The sequence below is a fragment of the Eriocheir sinensis genome, chromosome 46, assembly GCF_024679095.1.
Source record: "Eriocheir sinensis breed Jianghai 21 chromosome 46, ASM2467909v1, whole genome shotgun sequence".
Taxonomy (NCBI): Eukaryota; Metazoa; Arthropoda; class Malacostraca; order Decapoda; family Varunidae; genus Eriocheir; species Eriocheir sinensis.
The window spans coordinates 9,693,616-9,712,610 of NC_066554.1; the positions used below are offsets into that span (position 1 = coordinate 9,693,616).

At 45.1% G+C, this 18,995-nt stretch overlaps 3 protein-coding genes across 8 annotated transcripts in view; all 3 read right to left on the reverse strand.

Moving 5' to 3' along the window:
- LOC126981080 (bifunctional peptidase and arginyl-hydroxylase JMJD5-like) overlaps positions 1-18,995 on the reverse strand; it is a 60,199-nt gene that overhangs the window by 13,375 nt on the left and 27,829 nt on the right. For 2 of the 6 annotated variants that reach the window (XM_050831765.1, XM_050831767.1), the window contains exon 2: positions 9,370-9,414. In XM_050831765.1, the coding sequence (XP_050687722.1) occupies positions 9,370-9,386 (17 nt within the window). In that variant the 5' untranslated portion in view covers positions 9,387-9,414. Of the gene's footprint in view, positions 1-9,369; positions 9,415-10,661; positions 10,882-18,206; positions 18,345-18,995 lie in introns of those variants that run through there. The other 4 variants (XM_050831766.1, XM_050831764.1, XM_050831768.1 and 1 more) reach the window with 4 other exon arrangements.
- Positions 1,133-4,160, reverse strand: LOC126981082 (ceramide synthase 2-like). The gene is made up of 2 exons (XM_050831770.1): positions 3,815-4,160; positions 1,133-2,794 (listed from the first exon to the last, which is right to left on the reverse strand). The coding sequence occupies exons 1-2, from the start codon at positions 3,887-3,889 to the stop codon at positions 1,685-1,687; spliced, it is 1,185 nt and encodes a 394-aa protein (XP_050687727.1). The 5' UTR covers positions 3,890-4,160; the 3' UTR covers positions 1,133-1,684.
- On the reverse strand, positions 13,935-18,106 carry LOC126981083 (ceramide synthase 6-like). The gene is made up of 2 exons (XM_050831771.1): positions 17,236-18,106; positions 13,935-15,820 (listed from the first exon to the last, which is right to left on the reverse strand). The coding sequence occupies exon 2, from the start codon at positions 15,817-15,819 to the stop codon at positions 14,737-14,739; it is 1,083 nt and encodes a 360-aa protein (XP_050687728.1). The 5' UTR covers position 15,820; positions 17,236-18,106; the 3' UTR covers positions 13,935-14,736.

The window sequence follows — 18,995 nt, forward strand, 5'->3', positions numbered from 1 at the left end:
TTGGACAATTATAAGGGAAACTTATTGTCTAAGCTACAACATATTGAAATTTCAGGTAAGTTTGTTTTAAGGGTTTTAAAGCCAAAATAATAAACCGAAGCTAAATTCATATAAAAAAAAGTTAGCGGTTAGCGATTAGTGTTAGCTTCCACTAATTTCTTTATTATTTTAGCGTAAGCAAAGATAACTTTTTAGTCAGTGGATGCTATGCTAACTTTTCGGTTAGCGATGCCCACCACCGTATGTGTGTGTGTGTGTGTGTGTGTGTGTATATATATATATATATATATATATAGATATATATATATAGATATATATATATATATATATATATATATATATATATATATATATATAATATCATGTATATATGAATGTATGACTATGTGTCGAAACACCAAATCAGTATCGCGCCACAGGATGTTTAACAACACGTAGGTGGTTGTGGCCGAGAATAGATGTTTGGCTGACACTAAATCAGCAAATGATGACAAATCATCCCAAGTCATTAGCCAGAAGATCAACACTTCCGGGAAAGGAGCAACGCCCATAAATACCATTTCGCCCGAGCTACCAGGAGAGAAGCGGAGAAGCAGACGGGTGACGGATGGCGGGCGGTGTTCCTCCGTCCGCGCTCTGGGTGTGGCTTGCTTTCGTTTCGTGTAACCGCTCACATAAACTTTGTAACTATAGTGTAAAATTGTCAATACCATTTTTATACTAAAAACCACACACCTTTTAATGTCCCTGTGAGAGAGAGAACTAAGTGAACTAAAGTGAACTTAAACGGCTCCGCTCGGCCACACATCATCTACCTCACTTAACTAAAGGCTATTGTGTTATCTCACCTACTACAATCAACTTGTGAAGCGGGACAACGGTAACGCCAACCCTGTGACGAGTGAGATAATAGTTCGCGCCTTAAACATAACACTTTACACGAACCACCTTAAAAATATGATCGTGTACTTTTTGTTTGTATCGACCTCTCTCTCTCTCTCTCTCTCTCTCTCTCTCTCTCTCTCTCTCTCTCTCTCTCTCTCTCTCTCTCTCTCTCTCTCTCTCTCTCTCTCTCTCTCTCTCCATCATTGTGGCATAAAGTTAGGGGGTAGGATCAGTAAATAAATAAAGATTAAAAATATATATACATATATAATATAATAAATTACTAATAGAAACTAGTGAAGGCAAGTAATGTTTGGTTATGATCAGGACACACAGCTTGGACACAGCTTACTGGACATCAGAGGCGCATCGAGTAATGGCCTTTACTGCCCTTTAGTGTCCGGCGCAGAGTGACTGTTCTTGCTTGGTTTTGCTGATAAGGTTTGTCTGCCGAGAAATAAAACAATAAAAAATGACAACAGCAGCAGCAGCCTCAACAAAATTCAAAACAAAAACAAAAACAAAAGCAACAACGGCAACGACGACGATGACGACGACGACAACAAAACAAGCAATTCTGTGAAATATAAGATGACGAAAAATACATGAATGATAATAGCAAGAAATTGGCACCCATGAATAACTCATATTACGGATCGAATAATAAAAAGAATCAGGTTACACGTTGTCCTTGAGCGGTGAAATACAAATCTACGGGAAACACACCTGAATTCCTCTTCAACAACTAAACCTACCAAACACACACACACACACACACACACACACACACACACACACACTATTCAGTTTTATTTTTGGCCCTCCAACTTTCGTCCTCGTCCTTATCAGTAGTCACGCCCTCCCCGTCAGAGCGGACATCCTGCAGCGACCCGGCGGTCACTTTTCTCATCACCACGCGGATAATGAGGAACGTCCACACCAGGTCAATGACGAGCAGGCCGCACGCGAGGGTGTACAGGAAGTTGAAGGCGGGTGTCTGAAAATAATCGTCGGTCTGCATGAACATCTCCTTCATAAGCCAGAACGGGTAGAGGTAGCACCGTGTCACGGCCCAGCTCACGATGAAAACTACAAAAGTTGCGTCGGTGAAGGCACTGATGCCGGCGTACGTCAGCATTTTGGCAGTAAGCAGAGGCACGTCCGCAACTTCGTGTAGGAGGAGTACCAACGATCCCGCACGGGTGAAGTTGCACGACCAGGAAAACATCATGAGCAGCACGGTGAAGAGGTGGTGCAGCATCATCTGCACCTTGTCGAACGTGCTGCGGCCAGGGGAGTGGACCTGCAGGAAGGCGGAGGCCCAAAAGTAGGAGAGGCCGGCGACGTAGTACCACCACATATCGTCGTCGACGTGGTGGTGCGGGTAGTTGTCCCAGGTCTCAGAGATGTCCCACAGCCATGGCTTGGAATACATCATCTTCACCCCGTACACCGTCAGCGACGTGTGGCACAGAAGATTAAAGCCACACTCAATGAACTTTTCGTAGACGGTTGTCTTGGCGAGGGCTCGCCGCCTCCTCAACCAACGTTCGGCCTGACGAGTCGACACGTCAGCCATGTCAGACGCCTCCTTTAGAGCCTCCTTTGGTGGCATGTGTCCATGGCGGAGGTACAACGCTTCCATGACTTTAGAAGGCACGGGAGGGTGGGGGCGGTTGTTGGGAATGCCTGCAAGACGAGCCAGAGGGTCCAGTAAGAAGGGCACGACAATGAAGTTTTTCAGTAGTAGCAGCATCACACCCAGGAAAAGTGGATACACGCAAACATCATGGAAGTTGGGGTAGCGCAGGTCATCTGTGTCCACCAGGTCTTCCCAGCGTAGTCCTGCCGGAAGCCAGAAGTCAGGCCTCCAAAACGCTGCAGTAGCTTTATTCCACCAAACACCAATCTGCAACACAGCCACACTCAGACACAGCCCACGTCGGCCCAGGACGATACACCCAACGCCCACTGCTACCAAGCAAAGATCATTTTTTTCGAATGTATGAATAGATGTTTTTGTGTGCAAAGTATTGAATCTAGCTGTATAACACTGTACAAGATGAATGTAATGAGGAGGAAGAAAAGGAGGAGGAGACTTATAATGAAGTCTTAGTCACGCTCTTATTCCCTTCTTTAATTGGTATCGAGTTCACAAATTTCTAATCTTCAGGGACTTTGCTCAGTTCTACTTGCCGGCCGATTGAAGATCCTAGAAAGTGTCTAAAATATTTATTTTAACAGCTTTCGAGGTAAGTCGTTCCCATTGAATTATTCGTGTCGAGTTTGTTCAGATACTTTTGTACATTGTTAGCGTAGTGTGGCTATTTCCAAGGGTGTGATTACATCGGTGGAATAGAGACTCGGGGACGGACTCCGACCTCTCGACCGTAAACACAGACGCGAAAGTCTTGTTCAGGATCCCGGTCCTATGCCTGCCTGCTGCCTCCAGTTAGCACACCGCTTTCATCTGTCACGAAACCAACATTGTCTAACTTTTTTTATTTTGATACTCATGAAGCCTGCTTCTGAAATTTGACTTGCGCTATTCGTTTTCATAGTTGAGTTTATCTATCCGAATGAGAGTTCGGCAATATTTGATACCGTGTTCGAACCGTTAACGTGCTTCAACCGTGTTAATTTCATCAAAATAGAATGAATTTTCATTAAATCTATAGCCACTTTTATTTATAAGGTCGTTCAAGGTGAATCAAAGCATCCTCTCTACCCTAAGGAACTTATCTCCAAAGGTATTCCATACTTTAGCGTCTGAAGTGATATTTAGTTGGTCCGAAGCTGCTGAAATCGTTCACAGTCTTCACGGTAGTCAAGAGGAGGAGGAGGAGGAGGAGGTGAATGAAGAAAGCTATCTACATTATTATATAAACCAAAATTACGCAGGGCAAAAATACTTGACATGGCGACTTACCAGAGTGTTATTGCTGATGTAGTGTTGCATCGACGGACTCAGGAAAACGTCCACGTAGCTTTTTACGGCAGCCATTCTCTCTCTCTCTCTCTCTCTCTCTCTCTCTCTCTCTCTCTCTCTGACACCAGTGCCTCCGCTTTTTGAGCTGTTGTCTTGAAATCGTCCTTTGGTGCTTGTGCTTCAAAACCCCGAACTCCGCAGTGCTGCAGAGGCTGCCTGGAGTCCTGGGCGCTAGTCTTCGGGAGGCAGACACAGAGTGAGAGAGAGAGAAACACTTCCGTCAACCTCTTGCTTCAGGCAATCCCGTCACTGCAGCCACACACCCGGGCGAGAATCCCTCTTATCGTGTTATCAGATGCACTATCGTGGTAACTGCCCCCTTGCCGCCCCTCTCTCTCTCTCTCTCTCTCTCCAATCCTCCTTGTTATTCCCAGCTCCATAACCTCAACACATCATCCACAAGACACTCATTCCTATTTTGAATATTTTCGCATATAAACACCCGTCGGCTTTAAAGTCTGCCATTACTATCTTGTTATCTTCTTAAAACGTATGTGAATCATAGGTTGGTGTTCTTAGACAGTTCCGACTCTCACATCAACTATTTCCAAAGGCCAAAAATGAGATCAGTCGGGTTCTAATGAGTGTTTTTGTAGGTTCATGCCACAGACGAAGAGTCAAACTACCACTAGGGTCGATAAATTACCCCAGGAAATGCCCGAAACTCCTACGAAAATCTTGTCAAATATGTGTGCTGGGGCGCCGGAGTGTTTAAGAATACGGAAACCCATCCGTCAAGCCTGACCGATAACACGGCGCCCGTATCAGCTCCAGCACAAGAAAATCCGTTACAAATGAAACAGTTGCTTTGAATCTAGTTGTCTGTACCACAAACTCTCTCTCTCTCTCTCTCTCTCTCTCTCTCTCTCTCTCTCTTACACCCACACCTACTCACTCACCCACACCCACACATGTATTCCATCATAGTCCCGTAAATGCTAATAATAAATATTTCGGCCTGTCTTGATTTATCCTACAATTTCTGGTACTGCCATTGGTACTTCGGGTGTCCACCTGTAATCAGTTCTTCCTCAAAACACCACTCACTCGATCACATACATTACATAATTCCTTCACCTAAAACTCCACTTAGCATCACGTATATCACATACTAATGGATGCGCTAGTGCGACAGAGTGGACGCAGACAAGTAATGACTCCCCATCAACGTTGCCAGATTGCCGTACTCACCGCTTGTATTTCCCGACCCAAAACTGTCTTCTGGGCTACAATAACGAAACTCATTTATAGTTATCGTTAAGAGTTAGATCCTGATGTTTATTGGCAATAGTTAGGCGTCAGAAACTGGAAAATATTATGCTCTGAGTACGATAATCAGGCAGCGGTGCTCCCCATGGTGACCCCGTGTTACCACTGATGTAAGGCCGCTGGTGGAGCCACGGGGCCTGACAGACATTTCCTCACTAGGCCACCGACCGTGCTCATTAAATTAGTTATTTCACAATGGGCAGTCGATAAATTCGGCTTAGGGGGCATAAAAGGCGGGAGTGGAACAGCCTTTCCTGTGTATGCGCGGCACCTTACTTGTCCCTCCTCTCCTACCAGGCCAATCGTGATGCTACTTAAAACATTTAGATTTTCTTATTTTTATGCTTTCTTTACTCGTCTTTTCTTTGATTTCACAAACATTTCTAATCAGCATGCTCGATTGATAAGTACGCCTCGTGTCCTCCGTGGTGAAGTGGTCAGTACGTCTAGCTACGCATCTGCCTGCTGGACTCGATTCCGGCCCAGGGCACTCGGCGCGCAGCTCACGAAGCTGTTTATTCTCCCTTTTGGGTTGGCCAGTGAATGGATACCTGGGGAAAACAGGGGAAGGTAAAATGGTGGTAACCCGGATGCCACACCTGCCCTGCCACGAGGTAATGGGTTCTTACTTTATCCACGACAGGCCGCGCCGAGAAGGCATGGTCAAAAGTACTGGATTGAGGTCAGGTGAAGCGATTTATTTACCATTTCCTCAGGCTCAAGGGATAATGGGACGAGCATAAACACCGAAGCCATGCACGCACAGCTTATAATTTATGCCCCACACTTAACTTTACGCTCCCTGAGTCCCTGGCAAGGACATACTACGCCAATCTATATAAATATTGTTGTAGATATTAATCTCGACGTAGAGAGCCCTGCGAGATAAAAATTAACCTCGGAACACCTCATTATCCTGATAAGAAAATCCATCTTCAAAAATGAAAAACAATCTAAGAGGAACAAAAATCAACCGCAAAAAGAAAATAAAACTTTTGAAATGAAACAAAGTCAGAAATATTTGATGGTGAATAGTGTGAGTAGTCTGACTTTCCAAATAACCTTAATGCCGAACTATCTCAACTCACACAGCATCAATCAATTTAAAAGCCAGAGAGAACAAGGAAAATTCCCGAGAAATTCATTATAACGAAGGAAATTCCTGAGGCTGACCAGTCATCGCTGAGGACATCCTGGACGAGTTATCACCGAGACTTCCTGACGACCAAGAGGATGAATCACAACAGTAATGAAACACAAACCTACTTCCTTTCCTCCCTCATATTTCAATCCATCAGTACCGACGGGCTTCCAGAGGCTGAAGAGACTGAGTCAAATGAAAGAGGAAGCACACACAAAAAAAAAAATAATTACTTCCTTTTATTGCAGTCATATTCATCGATCATTCAATCAACCAACAGCGAACTCGCACCACAGAGCATAAACATGACATGGGATTGTTCGATGACGGAGGATCGTGTAAAATTATAATTATATATGTTATGAACCACATATTTCTTTCCTACCATGTTTTTTTTTTACGTGTACGCCTATAGCGCCGGTATAGGCTTCCTTGAGGGGCCTGGATGGTAGACGGCCCCAGCCCGTCATGGCGCAGCCAAGTGTTTATAGTGGCGCCATCTTCTCTTGGGGCTCATATCTTTATCCATTAGCATCGTATAGGATTTCCTAGCGCTAAATAACTTGAGTAACAGCAACAATGAGCCACAAGGTTTCCCTTTATTCCTCGTATTTCAATTCGTCACCACAAAGGACCTTGACACCTGCGCGTTACAATCATAATCACAGACAATAAAATTTAATCACATTCCCTTTACACCTCATAAAATTTATCACCCGGCATGTAATTCAACACGAGCACTTTAACGTCAGCACATGGAAACGGGGCGTAGGCTACACGGACGGAGAAGTGAGCATGCGAAGGGGGCGTTGATGGGGGGGTGGGGGAAGGGGCGTAGTGTGGGTCCAATATGCGCCGTGAGAGTGGTGGGTGGGGTGTAGTAGGAGGCAGGAGGGGAGGGGGTTGTGTATGCGAAGGGGCGTTGATGGGGGGAGTGCTGGTGAAAAAAGGAAATGAAGTGGTGGTTGAGTGTTAGGGGTTACACAGTCGGGGGGGGAGGAGATAGAAGTCGTGTCACAGGTTGAGTGCTGATAAGCTATCAGTGACATCATTCGTTCCAGTTCCCCCGTCAGACCATCACGCCATCTCTCTCTCTCTCTCTCTCTCTCTCTCTCTCTCTCTCTCTCTCTCTCTCTCTCTCTCTCTCTCTCTCTCTCTCTCTCTCTCTCTCTCTCTCTCTCGAGTGGGTGTGTGTGTGTGTGTGTGTGTTAGAGAGAGAGAGAGAGATCATGCGCCGGACTTTCGATCGCCGACCACTCTCCTCCACAAATGAAGTATATGAACCTCAAGGGACGGATCTCTGGCTATGGCTGGAGCCTCGCATCACACCCGCACCCACCGGGCAGCATACTCGCCAGCTGAACCGTTGTACCACACGACTTCGACTGGCGGGAACGGTCGCGCGATAAGATTTTAAGAGGGTAACACAATAAATTTGACACAAGCGCATCTCTCTCTCTCTCTCTCTCTCTCTCTCTCTCTCTCTCTCTCTCTCTCTCTCTCTCTCTCCTATTATAGCAGTTCTAGTTGTAGTAGTAGCCTAGTTGTAGTATAGTAGTAGCAGTAGTAGTAGCAGTAGTAGTAGCAGTAGTAGTAGTATAGTAGTAGCAGTAGTAGTAGTATAGTAGTAGCAGTAGTAATAGTAGTAATAATAGTAGTAGTAGTAGTAGTAAAGACTCTCCTATTAGAGAAGTAGTATAAGTAACAGTAGTAGTTGAAGCAGTATTATTATTATCATTGTCATGACCAATACAAGTTTAATGTTACTCAGCACCAGAATCGAACCAATCCGTTGGCACCACTGTCTGCTTCACCCGTAGTAGTAGTGGTGGCAGAAACAGGAGCAGCAGAGATAGAAAGATAGATACAGAGAGAGAGAGAGAGAGAGAGAGAGAGAGAGAGAGAGAGAGAGAGAGAGAGAGATTGATTGATTGATAGTTTATTGTTGCAGGTAAACAACAAGGGAGAAGGGAGGAACATGCCATCCCAACCCCCAGGCAGGACAGAGTGTGATTATACAACTATTAATACATGTGTAGGTAGCACCATGAAATTAAAAAGATACAATGGTAGGAAGGAAAGCACAACAAGGGAGGGGGCAGTACCTCCCCCTGGACAATAAGACAATAAAATGTGGGGACGGAGAAGAGAGAGAGATACAGTTGGCGAATATGCCCCGGGTGAAGCGGGACACCACCCCCGAGTGATACCCGGTACCCAATCACTGCTGGGTAGAACGGGGGAACGGATTGAAGAAGACTGCCCATCCTCAAGGAATCGAACGTGGGACCTCTCAGTTGCGAGGCGAGCGTGCTAACAACTGCACTGTGTGTGTGTGTGTGTGTGTACCATTCACTAAAGTTCTGATCACATGCTATAGTCTGTTCGGAGCATGAAGTCGGTTCAAGGTGTGGCAGATTCCAGAATTCCCATGAGTGCAGCGTTGCCAGTTCGACCGCCAATTATCAGATTAGCACTCTCTCCCGGCCTACCCACCCACAACCCACCTGTTTATCTCTCTCTCTCTCCCTCTCTCTCCCTCTCGACCCGAGGGAGGGACCTAGGGGGACACACCAACCACCACCACTACCAACACCACAACGTGGCAACATGGGAAAAAATCGCTGCCACATGTCATAGAATTTATACAAATCCTTGTTATAATCCTAAACATCGACACTCATTGTACTATGTAGCTTCCTTTACTATATACAGAATATATAAAATATCGCTTTCAAATAGCACATGGATGGGAAATAAGAGAGAGACGCATGTACGAACGCTGATTTGGCAACATGGGTAGAGGTAAACGACGATACCAGCTCCACCCTGAACGGACTTCATGCTCTGAACACTTGTAATCGTCAGCCAGTACCCTTCCAGAAAGAACTTGCGGGTACGGCTGGGCCCTCACGCAGCACGCACACCATTCCTTTTGCTGAAGTATACATGTGGTTATATGTGTGTGTGTGTGTGTGTGTGTGTGTGTGTGTGTGTGTGTGTGTGTGTAAGGCGGCGGAAATCATAGATGAGCGGTTGTGTTACCGTGGGGAGGAAGGAGGAAAACACACACACAACAACTCACCTGAAAGGCTCCTCCATCCTAAAGTCTCGAGTCGAGCACTGTGGCCTGAAGGAAAAACAAAATAAAATAAATAAATACCGAAGTTAATAAATGCATGAATAAACAAACAAACATACACACGAATCAAACAAGTAAACACGAAAATCAATGACACATAGAAAGCAAATAGTGAAAGAACCGATACGCGCGGAACCGTCTGGATGGCTGGCGGCGGTGATGAAAAAAGTGGCAGAAAACGTGGATATCGATTGAATACCTGAGTGTGCCGCATACCTCTCTACGCTAACAACAAACGTAACGCCTGCCGCGACAAAGGAAGGAACACGCGAGGGGTATAATCGAATGTATGCTACTTGGGTGAGGATAACGGGTGGGGGAAGGCGTGGGGGAAGGGGGAGAGAGAGGGGGAGGGAGCCGATGGGTGAATGCGTGGGTGTACCGGTGGATGAAGGGATGTGTTGGAAGGGTGGCAGGAACGGGTGGGTACAGGTGTGAGTGAAGGGTGTTTGGAAGGAGAGGAAAACAGGTGGATTTAGGTGGGTGTACCAGCGGGTGAACATGGGGATTGGAGGAGCAGGAAGCGGATGGGTGTAGATGTAGGTGTAACAGTGGGTGAGGAGCGTATTGGAAGGGGACGCTAGGGTAAGGAAGGATGCGGGGGTGAAGGTTTAATTATGGTCAAGATGGGCACTATAGTCCGACACATCAAAAGTGGCGGCTCTGACGTAGACAGCCCTCTATACACTGTTGCCACGTCTTCAACTGACATTTGTATTCACTCACAAATAGAGAATCATTCATAAAAAACACATCTATTTTTGTAAGAGAGAGAGAGAGAGAGAGGGAAGGGTGTGAAGGGCCCAGTTCGGGAGGTGAGTTGGAGATGTGACACACTGTATGGGGAGCTACCTACGTCAGTGGCGTCACTTGAGATGTGTCGGACTATAACTGTTCTAATATCAAATATTCTTGTGACTGTGTAGCTGCTGGAGCGGAAATATAAATCAATTAACAAACATTTGGAAAGGCCACAGATTGAAAGTGACGACGACATTGACATGCAGCATTAACAAAGGCGAGGAGAGCGAGGGCGACGCACTGCTCGCATGAGTCAGAGTGTCTGATAAAGTCAGTGAGAGACACCAGTCCTGATCGATATACTGACTTGGTCGGCGTCACCCGATAGTCGGACTGTCGGCACCTTCATGTGCATGCCGTCACCCGACAAAGGTCCATGGTCCCTCCACGGAGGAACAAAATCATTAAACACTAACTATTAACGAAGAGCATACCCCAGGGAGCGTTTTGCTGCACTCACTCGCCGCTTCCACCCCCGACAGTCCCTCGAGTCCCTCTGGTCCCTCTGAGCAAGCCCCCACGCAGTTACCCTTCCCCTCTCAGCCATTCTTGACAAAACCGATTAAATTGCCCCATCCATGATTTACGTGGGTGTCTCCTTGGTCTCCTCCCCTCAACAACAAACAGCAAACAACAAAATCAGTCCACTTCTCTCCCTCCCTCCCGTACCCCTTTCCGACATTCCATGCACGCCTCCCCTCCCCGTCCCACGCATGTCTTCGAACAATCACACATCACCTCTTCCTTACCCACCATAACAATAATGTCTTCCATCTATCTTCTACCACTCCTTCATTCCTCTCCTTTCCCACCCAGCTGCCCTGCCCTTGCTTTTCCCTGTACCCTGCACCCTACACGTCCACCCGGCGGTGCACGCGGACCCGTAACACCCCGCAGAACAATATCGATGAGGTGGATGCACGATACATTGTAATAATTCAAAGGTGAATAACCAGTAGACTGAGTGCCAGGGAGCAGAGTGGATCAGGGACGCAAGGAAGAAGAGAAGGGAATACAAGTGTGATGGTATGTAATTGAACGATTATATATCTAAATAGGCTGAAGCATTTCGAATTTAGGGATACTAAATGTAAACAAGGAATGTAATAATGTTTTATTGAGAAAGAATTATGCGCGCGCACACACACACACACACACACACACACGTATATAAATATATTCATGCATGTGGAGAGAGACAGAGAGAGAGAGAGAGAGAGAGAGAGAGAGAGAGAGAGAGATTTACATAGATGTTCAGACCACACAGACCACATGGTCCAGATAGGGTGGTCTGTCTTTAAACCTAAGTGAAATTTACCAAGTGACCACCAATACGTTGGATTCTTGCCATAGCGAATATTAAGATGGAGGAACTGGATGTAGAATTCGTCTTTTTAATTAATCAATCGTGTTGCAATGAACCATTGAAGGTGGAAGCTTAATTCATTATCGTGCAACAATGTTGGTGAAAAAAAATAATTTGGTGCAGTCTGAAATTTTTCTTTTTTACACTTATGTTTCGTACATTTATTTCTCGTTCGTAACATGTCATCTATCACAAACAATTTGAATTTATCTACATTTGCAAAGCCATGAGGAATTTTGGACCATTCAGTTACTTTCCCTCGGAGGCGACGTTTCTCAGAAAGTAATATGTAAATGATAATAATAAGGATAATGATAATGATAATAATAATAATAATAATAATAATAATAATAATAATAATAATAATAATAATAATAATAATAATAATAGTAATAATAATAGTAATAATAATAATAATAATAATAATAATAATAATAATAATAATAATAATAATAATAATAATAATAATAATAAGTTTTATTTCCCTCTAAGGTACTATATGAAAAACAGGAAAACAGAAAAAAAAACATGAAAAAATATAATAGGCTACTGCGTATTATCAAAATTGACATTGGTACAAAATATTTAAATAACTTCAATCGTATCTACACATTTACATGCCTTATACATCTGTGCACTCTTTATGCACACAAAAGGCCCAGTCTGTCACGCCGTATAGATTCCCACACATAGGCAGAGCTGTCTGATGGAGGTGATGACAGAGTTTTCAGATTGCTCCATCCTATTCTTCATGCTGTGCACGGCATGCTGGCGCAACACAGCAGACAGTTCATCCCGTGCCCGGAGAAAGCCAGGGATGAGCTGGTCCACCTGAGTAGCCCACGAAGCCCCTTAAGGATGTCATTATAACAGACCTTGAGACGGTTCGGGTAGGCAGCCCTGCTCCGCGACTATGGCTGCAGCAGAGAGTAGCGGTGGCTCCTGAATAACTCCATTCTGACGGCAGAAGGAGAATCGCCTCAGCAGCGTGTTGCCAGTGACTGAGTTTGTTGGTCTGTTTCTTGATGTCACCATCATGTCATTTCCAGATTGGTGTCATGGCCCAAGTATGTGAATCTATCCACAAAGTAAGCGCACCCCCAGTGAGCCGTGATGGTGTCAGGTAGTTCACCTTAGAGTGTACTGGTTGCACTACCATGGATGCACTCTGTCTCATTGGTGTTATGGACAATATCGGGACTACAGCACACACCTCGGTCCTGCAGAGCCTCCACTATAGGCAGTAGAAACTCATCAATATAACTCAGTGAGTTGACGCAATTATCATGCAAGTGACAGTCACTTCCTGTGCCACGAAGGGCGGCACTAATATCCTCTGTGCAGGCATCATACGGGTGAAGAGGTAAGATCCTTCCCTGTCGAATACCACTGGCTGACCTTATTGGAGAATAGTCCGAGCCCCCCATTTTACAGTCATTTCCTGGGTAGTGTACCAGTACATCAAAAGCTTGACAATGTACCCAAGTGTTCCCCTTACGACAAGTTTATTGAACAGACTCCAGTTCTTCGCCCTGTCAAATGCCTTGCTGCCATCAAGGAAGCAAAGATAGATAGGTGAGCCCCTGGGTGTGTAGTGCTGCCTTTCCAAGTAAAGTTTGTTAGGCAAGGAAGATAACATCTTTGGTGCTCTACGTTGAACAACTTCCAGTTTAGCTGTTTCTTTCGTAAGGTGGAAAAACCAAAATTGTACCACAGATTCCATGTGAGTTTTCGACACACACACACACACACACACACACACACAACATTAAACTGATCTGACAGATTAAAGCGACGGAGGACCACGTGTCGCGTGACCCTGGGGAGCTATAAGGCGAGGCAAAGAGAGCACCACCGCGTCCTGCTCCTCGACGTGAACGCGGCGAGGAAGGAAGCAGCGAGCAAAAACAGTGTTAAGAATCGTGAAGGTTAGATCCAGTGCCATGATGCACATCAAGACAATTACCATCTGATATAAATTTGTTCTCTAAAAGTCTATTTCTTATATTTTTCTACATAATTACTTTTGCTCTATTTGAAAATGTGTTTGTTCGGAGTTATGACATCATCAGACAATGAAAGTGAACACAGCCAAGAGTTTGAGCTCTGTCCTTAACCTTCGAGACTCAATATGAGTGAAAGAAGCCTGTATCACCTCCTTCCATCCATCCACCATGTCTTACAGACGAGCTTCAGGACGCTGTAGAGTTATAGACACAAGTTCGTTTTGAGGCAACTACGTGCGTACAGCGCTAACCAGACAGTGAGGATGTTTCACTCTGTTCTCAGTCGTCGTCTCAGGCAGCATTCAGGCTTAACACCAGTGGTTTGGAGCTACAAATCTGAAGAACTAGTAGTTTTATAAACTCATTTAGTTGGCATCGTAACAAGAAGCAAGTCTGTTCCTAGTACATTTTTTTATCACTTCGTAACACAGTAAGTTCCAAGCTTTCCGTCCTCAGTGAATTACTGCTTGGTCACTACACCATCTGCGGCCGGTGGAAGATGCCGCCAGCCTCTGCCCCACGCCCGGCCAAACGTGATGCGGCTCTCCGGGAGTAGGGCAGTGGTGCGACACTAACAGCACCGAGCAAGGGTTAGGAAAGAAAGTCACTGGAATGTTTTGCACTCGGAAATTGGGAACCTTGCCGCCGCGCAGGTGGGCTGCAACAGTATGGTAGATACAGACACATGGGGCTAGTCTTGCTTGGCACGGCGGCTTAGCAGATGCTTTGTACTTCGGAAAGACGAACGAACATTTATTCACTTAAACTCATTGATAAACAAAGTAACAGAAAACAAATAAATTACAAAGGAGCTGAGCTATTTGGCAAGCTAATTACCAGAGATGACGACCTACCCCCGACATGGGGCGACGCCACGACGGAACTGTAAATGCTACGATGGCTACTATCATCAATCAGAGGCCGCCGGATATTATCAAAGATTGTGCACGCAATGATATGCTTAGTCTATAGAGGCCTTGGGTTGAACGCTACTTTGATATGAGAAAGTGTTGGCGACTCATGCATTGGGATAAAACTCTGAAGCAGATGCAGGAGCCACAGCTCGCCACGGAGGCTCTGAACAAGTAGGAGAGAAGAGCTGGCGAAAAAGATAGGCGTGGGAAGTGCCGCGTCAGCCTACGCCTCCTTCTTAGCGGCATCGGCCTCGTCCTCGTCTGAAGCATCAGAAGAGGAGCGAACGTCAGAGATTTCTTTATAAATCAACATACGCACCACAATCCTGAGAATAAGGTACGTCCACATAATGTGGATAAACAATAAGAGTAGCAGAAGTCCGTTAAAGATGTAGTAGACGGGGTACCACATCTGCAGAATCACATGAGCGCGAAAGAGCGTGGTCCTCATTATCCAGAATGGGTACAGACCAACACGCGTACTCAGCCATAGAAGCAGGAACACCAGGAAGAAGCCATCCATGCCCCGGTTAAACCCGCACAGCTTGCAGATCTTGGCTACCAGCATTGGGATGTCGCCACACTCGTGAACAATTAGCACTAGCGTTCCGATGCGCACGAAGTTCACAGCCCACGAGAAGGAGATGAGAAGAATAGTGAGCAGATGGTGCACGAAGAGCTGATTTGAGTCTTTGCGGCGGTATTCAAAGAAGTGCGTTATGGTCATGCACCAATAATACCCCAGCGACACCATATAGTAGACCCACACACAGTCGTCCACGCTGTGCTCAGGGAAACCAATAAAGCAGTAATCGATGTCCCACAGCCACGTCTTGTCCCACAGCACATAGAGCCCCAGAATCGAGTACGAGATGTAGTAAGTAGTTTCCCAAGCAAGGTTACAGAACTTGGTTCGAGGAGAAGTCCTAATGGTGGCAACACGCTGCCGTAGCCACCTCTCAACCTGGCGCTCCTCCCATCCCATAGCCGAGGCGGCATTAGTAAGAGCTTCTGGAGAGGGGCGCGTGCGGTACTGCTTGAAGACTGCCTCCAGGACATTATCATGGGGAGGAGGACGGGGCCGAGAATTCTTGATCCCTATCGCCCGAGCGAGTGGGTAGAATAAAAAGGGATTAAGTATGAGGTAGCGGAGGATGACGAAGGCGACAGCGATGGCGAAGGGGTAGGTCCAGATGTCCAAGAACTTGGGGAAGTTGAAGTGAGTAGAGTGGGTGAGATAATACCAAGTGTAGCCAGGGGGCAGCCACACATCCTCGTTCCAGAACCACGCCATCAGCCCCGACATCCTACAGAAGAGCAGCACCCCGATTACCACGGACCCAACTCTCTCCCCGCCCCTACCCACCTCCCTCAGATTCACCATCACTCAACTTTACACACACACACACACACACACACACACACACATACACACACACATATACGTATATATATATATATATATATATATATATATATATATATATATATATATATATATATATATATATATATATATATACACACACACATACAAACCCAAACACACACACACACACACACACACACACACACACACACACACACACACGGTTCCTCCATACAGCAACTACGTAAAAGAACACACACACACACACACACACACACACACACACACACGGTTCCTGCATACTGCAACGACGTAAATGCACACACACACACACACACACACACACACACACACACACACACACAAACATACAAACAGTTCCTATATACAACAACTAGGTACACTCTCTCTCTCTCTCTCTCTCTCTCTCTCTCTCTCTCTCTCTCTCTCTCTCTCTCTCTCTCTCTCTCTCTCTCTCTCTCTCTCTCTCACACACACACACACACACACACACACACACACACACACACATACACAAGCTTGTTCAGATAACCAAGTGATGAAGCAGACGCCACAAGCAGAGACATGACAAGGGCAGGATGCTAGAGGAGAGCCACTTTTAATGTGAAGTACAAAAAGAAGACAGTGGAATAACAGAGCTTAAGATGCAGAAATCAGAAATAGCGGTGCTTTAGATTTAAGAAATAGAAAAACGGGCAAGCGGAAATATTAAAATGTGGGTTCAGGCAGAGGCTTGTGGGTTAGAATGGTGTAGAGACTAATATTGAGGAGCGCGTCATGTACCGTCTTGACAGTGCGTGAAAGCAGCTTGTACAGGTGAATGAAGCTTTAAACGTTTACTGAATGAAAAACGTTCTTTGCTTTGAAATTGGATTTTCCTCAACCATTTCTTAATTACGACTGTCAACAATAAATAATAATAATGTTAATAATAATAATAATAATAATAATAATAATAATAATAATAATAATAATAATAATAATAATAATAATAATAATAATAATAATAATAATAATAATAATAATAATAATAATAATAATAATAATAATAATAATGATAATAATGATAATTAAAATGACAGGAATAAGGGTCAGGAAGGCGATAATGTCAAACAGGAATGGAATGAAAGTTGCGCAAAAGTTTCTGAGTAAAGCAAAACTTGCAGACACTTTTAATTATTTAAGAAATTAATAAACCAGATCAATAAAAAATGACGGAACCGCAAATCGCCGTTGTACTATACGTATACCGCTGGAATTAATGATACATGTGACATCAATACGGAAACAGTTGGTACACTTTTCCTGAGAAATCGAATACTGCATGCGTACTCGATATTTCAGTCCCCGCTGAGTGGTGTGCGGGAGCTTGTAACACAGGACAGCGTAGCACCAAGGTCTGGATTATATCGACGTTGTGTAACACGAGGCGCACTGAGTAACTCCCGCTACCGCTGCTACCACCACAAGGCACTGGACATAAACCTGGTGCTGGCGCTAGCCACCCGCTGCTGGTTCGCGTCCACGTGATATCCAAGCAACCATGTGGCGCGCGCAGGGGAGGGGCCGAGGGGGCCGGGGTGAAGTTGAGAGTGGAGTACAGTACTCTGCCTCCTTTTGACGGCCTTACTGCTTCGCCACCTCCCAACCAATATTTTTAGTTAAGGGCGAGTGGCAGACACGATCGGACAAAGCTTCCACGCCACGACAGCCAGTAACAAAGTACTTGAGACATTCTGCGTGCTTGGTTCTTACTCGTGGCGCATAATGCTGCTCATCATGATTGCAAGTACTACAGGAAGGTAACGCAAGAAAATTATAATACCTATCCTTATCCCGGACGGAATAAATGGAACAAGATAACGCACAACCATTGTGTGGGTGCATGGTTTCTTTACTGCCTATCTTTCCGTTTGGAAATAAATAAAAGGCGTATATAAATGGCCTCACGTCAATAATTCAGAAAAAAATTAATGACAAGTTTTTAACCATTATGAGAGTGCGAGTTTGTGGTGAAAGGGAGACCGTGTGATATCTTATCTCAATCGTTATCGTTGTGTACAGCCCACGGACACCCACCTCTGTTTTACGGTCCTGAACGTGTGTTGTAACCCAATTATGAAGGTAGGAAACCCAAGCAGTGGAAAAGGAGACAATTATTAGTGTTAGCTTCTCTCTCTCTCTCTCTCTCTCTCTCTCTCTCTCTCTCTCTCTCTCTCTCTGCAAAGGCACTGACAGTCACATTTCCACCCATACTAATCAGCTCAACACACACCCCAAACTAGGAACACACGGCGCCTTACTGGTGGTCGGGCGGGCTCGGTGCAGGCGAGGACACCTGGTCTACACCTTCCAAAGTGGTAGGGGCGCACTGCTGTCCTGAGACGGAGCGGGCGCTGGACCGTCTACCGCAGCGTAGATAGCGCCCGACGCCCGGTGCACTATCACGCTCGACAAATGATAACTAATCTATGTATGGATGTTAAAAGATAAATGTTATATTAAACTTCTGCACGGCATCCTTCTCAAACGCTGATATGCCTTCTGTCACTTTTGTGGCATGCATTCACTTCGGTCATCATTTTCTTCATCTCAACCACCGATGCAGCAGGTTGGTCAACGACGAGCAGCCTCCAGGACAAGGAACGCTTCCTTCAAGTATTCATTTCACCAGTGCACATGAAGTTGTTGTACAGAAGCTATGCGGACGTTAATTATCCTCTACTCACGGTGGTGACATCCTGTGCCACTTTAGCTCAGTAAGTTCGTTTCGTGTCAAGTTGGCGAGGGGAAGATCCATCCAAGTGAGTGAAGAGTGAAATGCTCCAGCTGAATTTATGGATTCATTTTTCGTGCATCCTTATATATATATATATATATATATATATATATATATATATATATATATATATATATATATATATATATATATATATATTATATATTTCAGGGTCGCATCTCAAAACTGACTCGGCACGATCATGAGGAGCACAAAGCACGAGTTTTGAGGAATGTTGGATCACTTACGAAATCAACCCAGAATCCCTCTTGGATCAAGTAATATTTCGGGGGGGCCTTCATCCGATAAATAT

Coding starts and splice junctions, on each gene's coding strand:
- LOC126981082 (XM_050831770.1), bottom strand. CDS start 3,889: ATGGCTGCCGTAAAAAGCTACGTGGACGTTTTCCTGAGTCCGTCGATG. Junction 2,795..3,814: donor ACATCAGCAATAACACTCTG/GTAAGTCGCCAT, acceptor GCTGTGTTGCAG/ATTGGTGTTTGGTGGAATAA.
- LOC126981083 (XM_050831771.1), bottom strand. CDS start 15,819: ATGTCGGGGCTGATGGCGTGGTTCTGGAACGAGGATGTGTGGCTGCCC.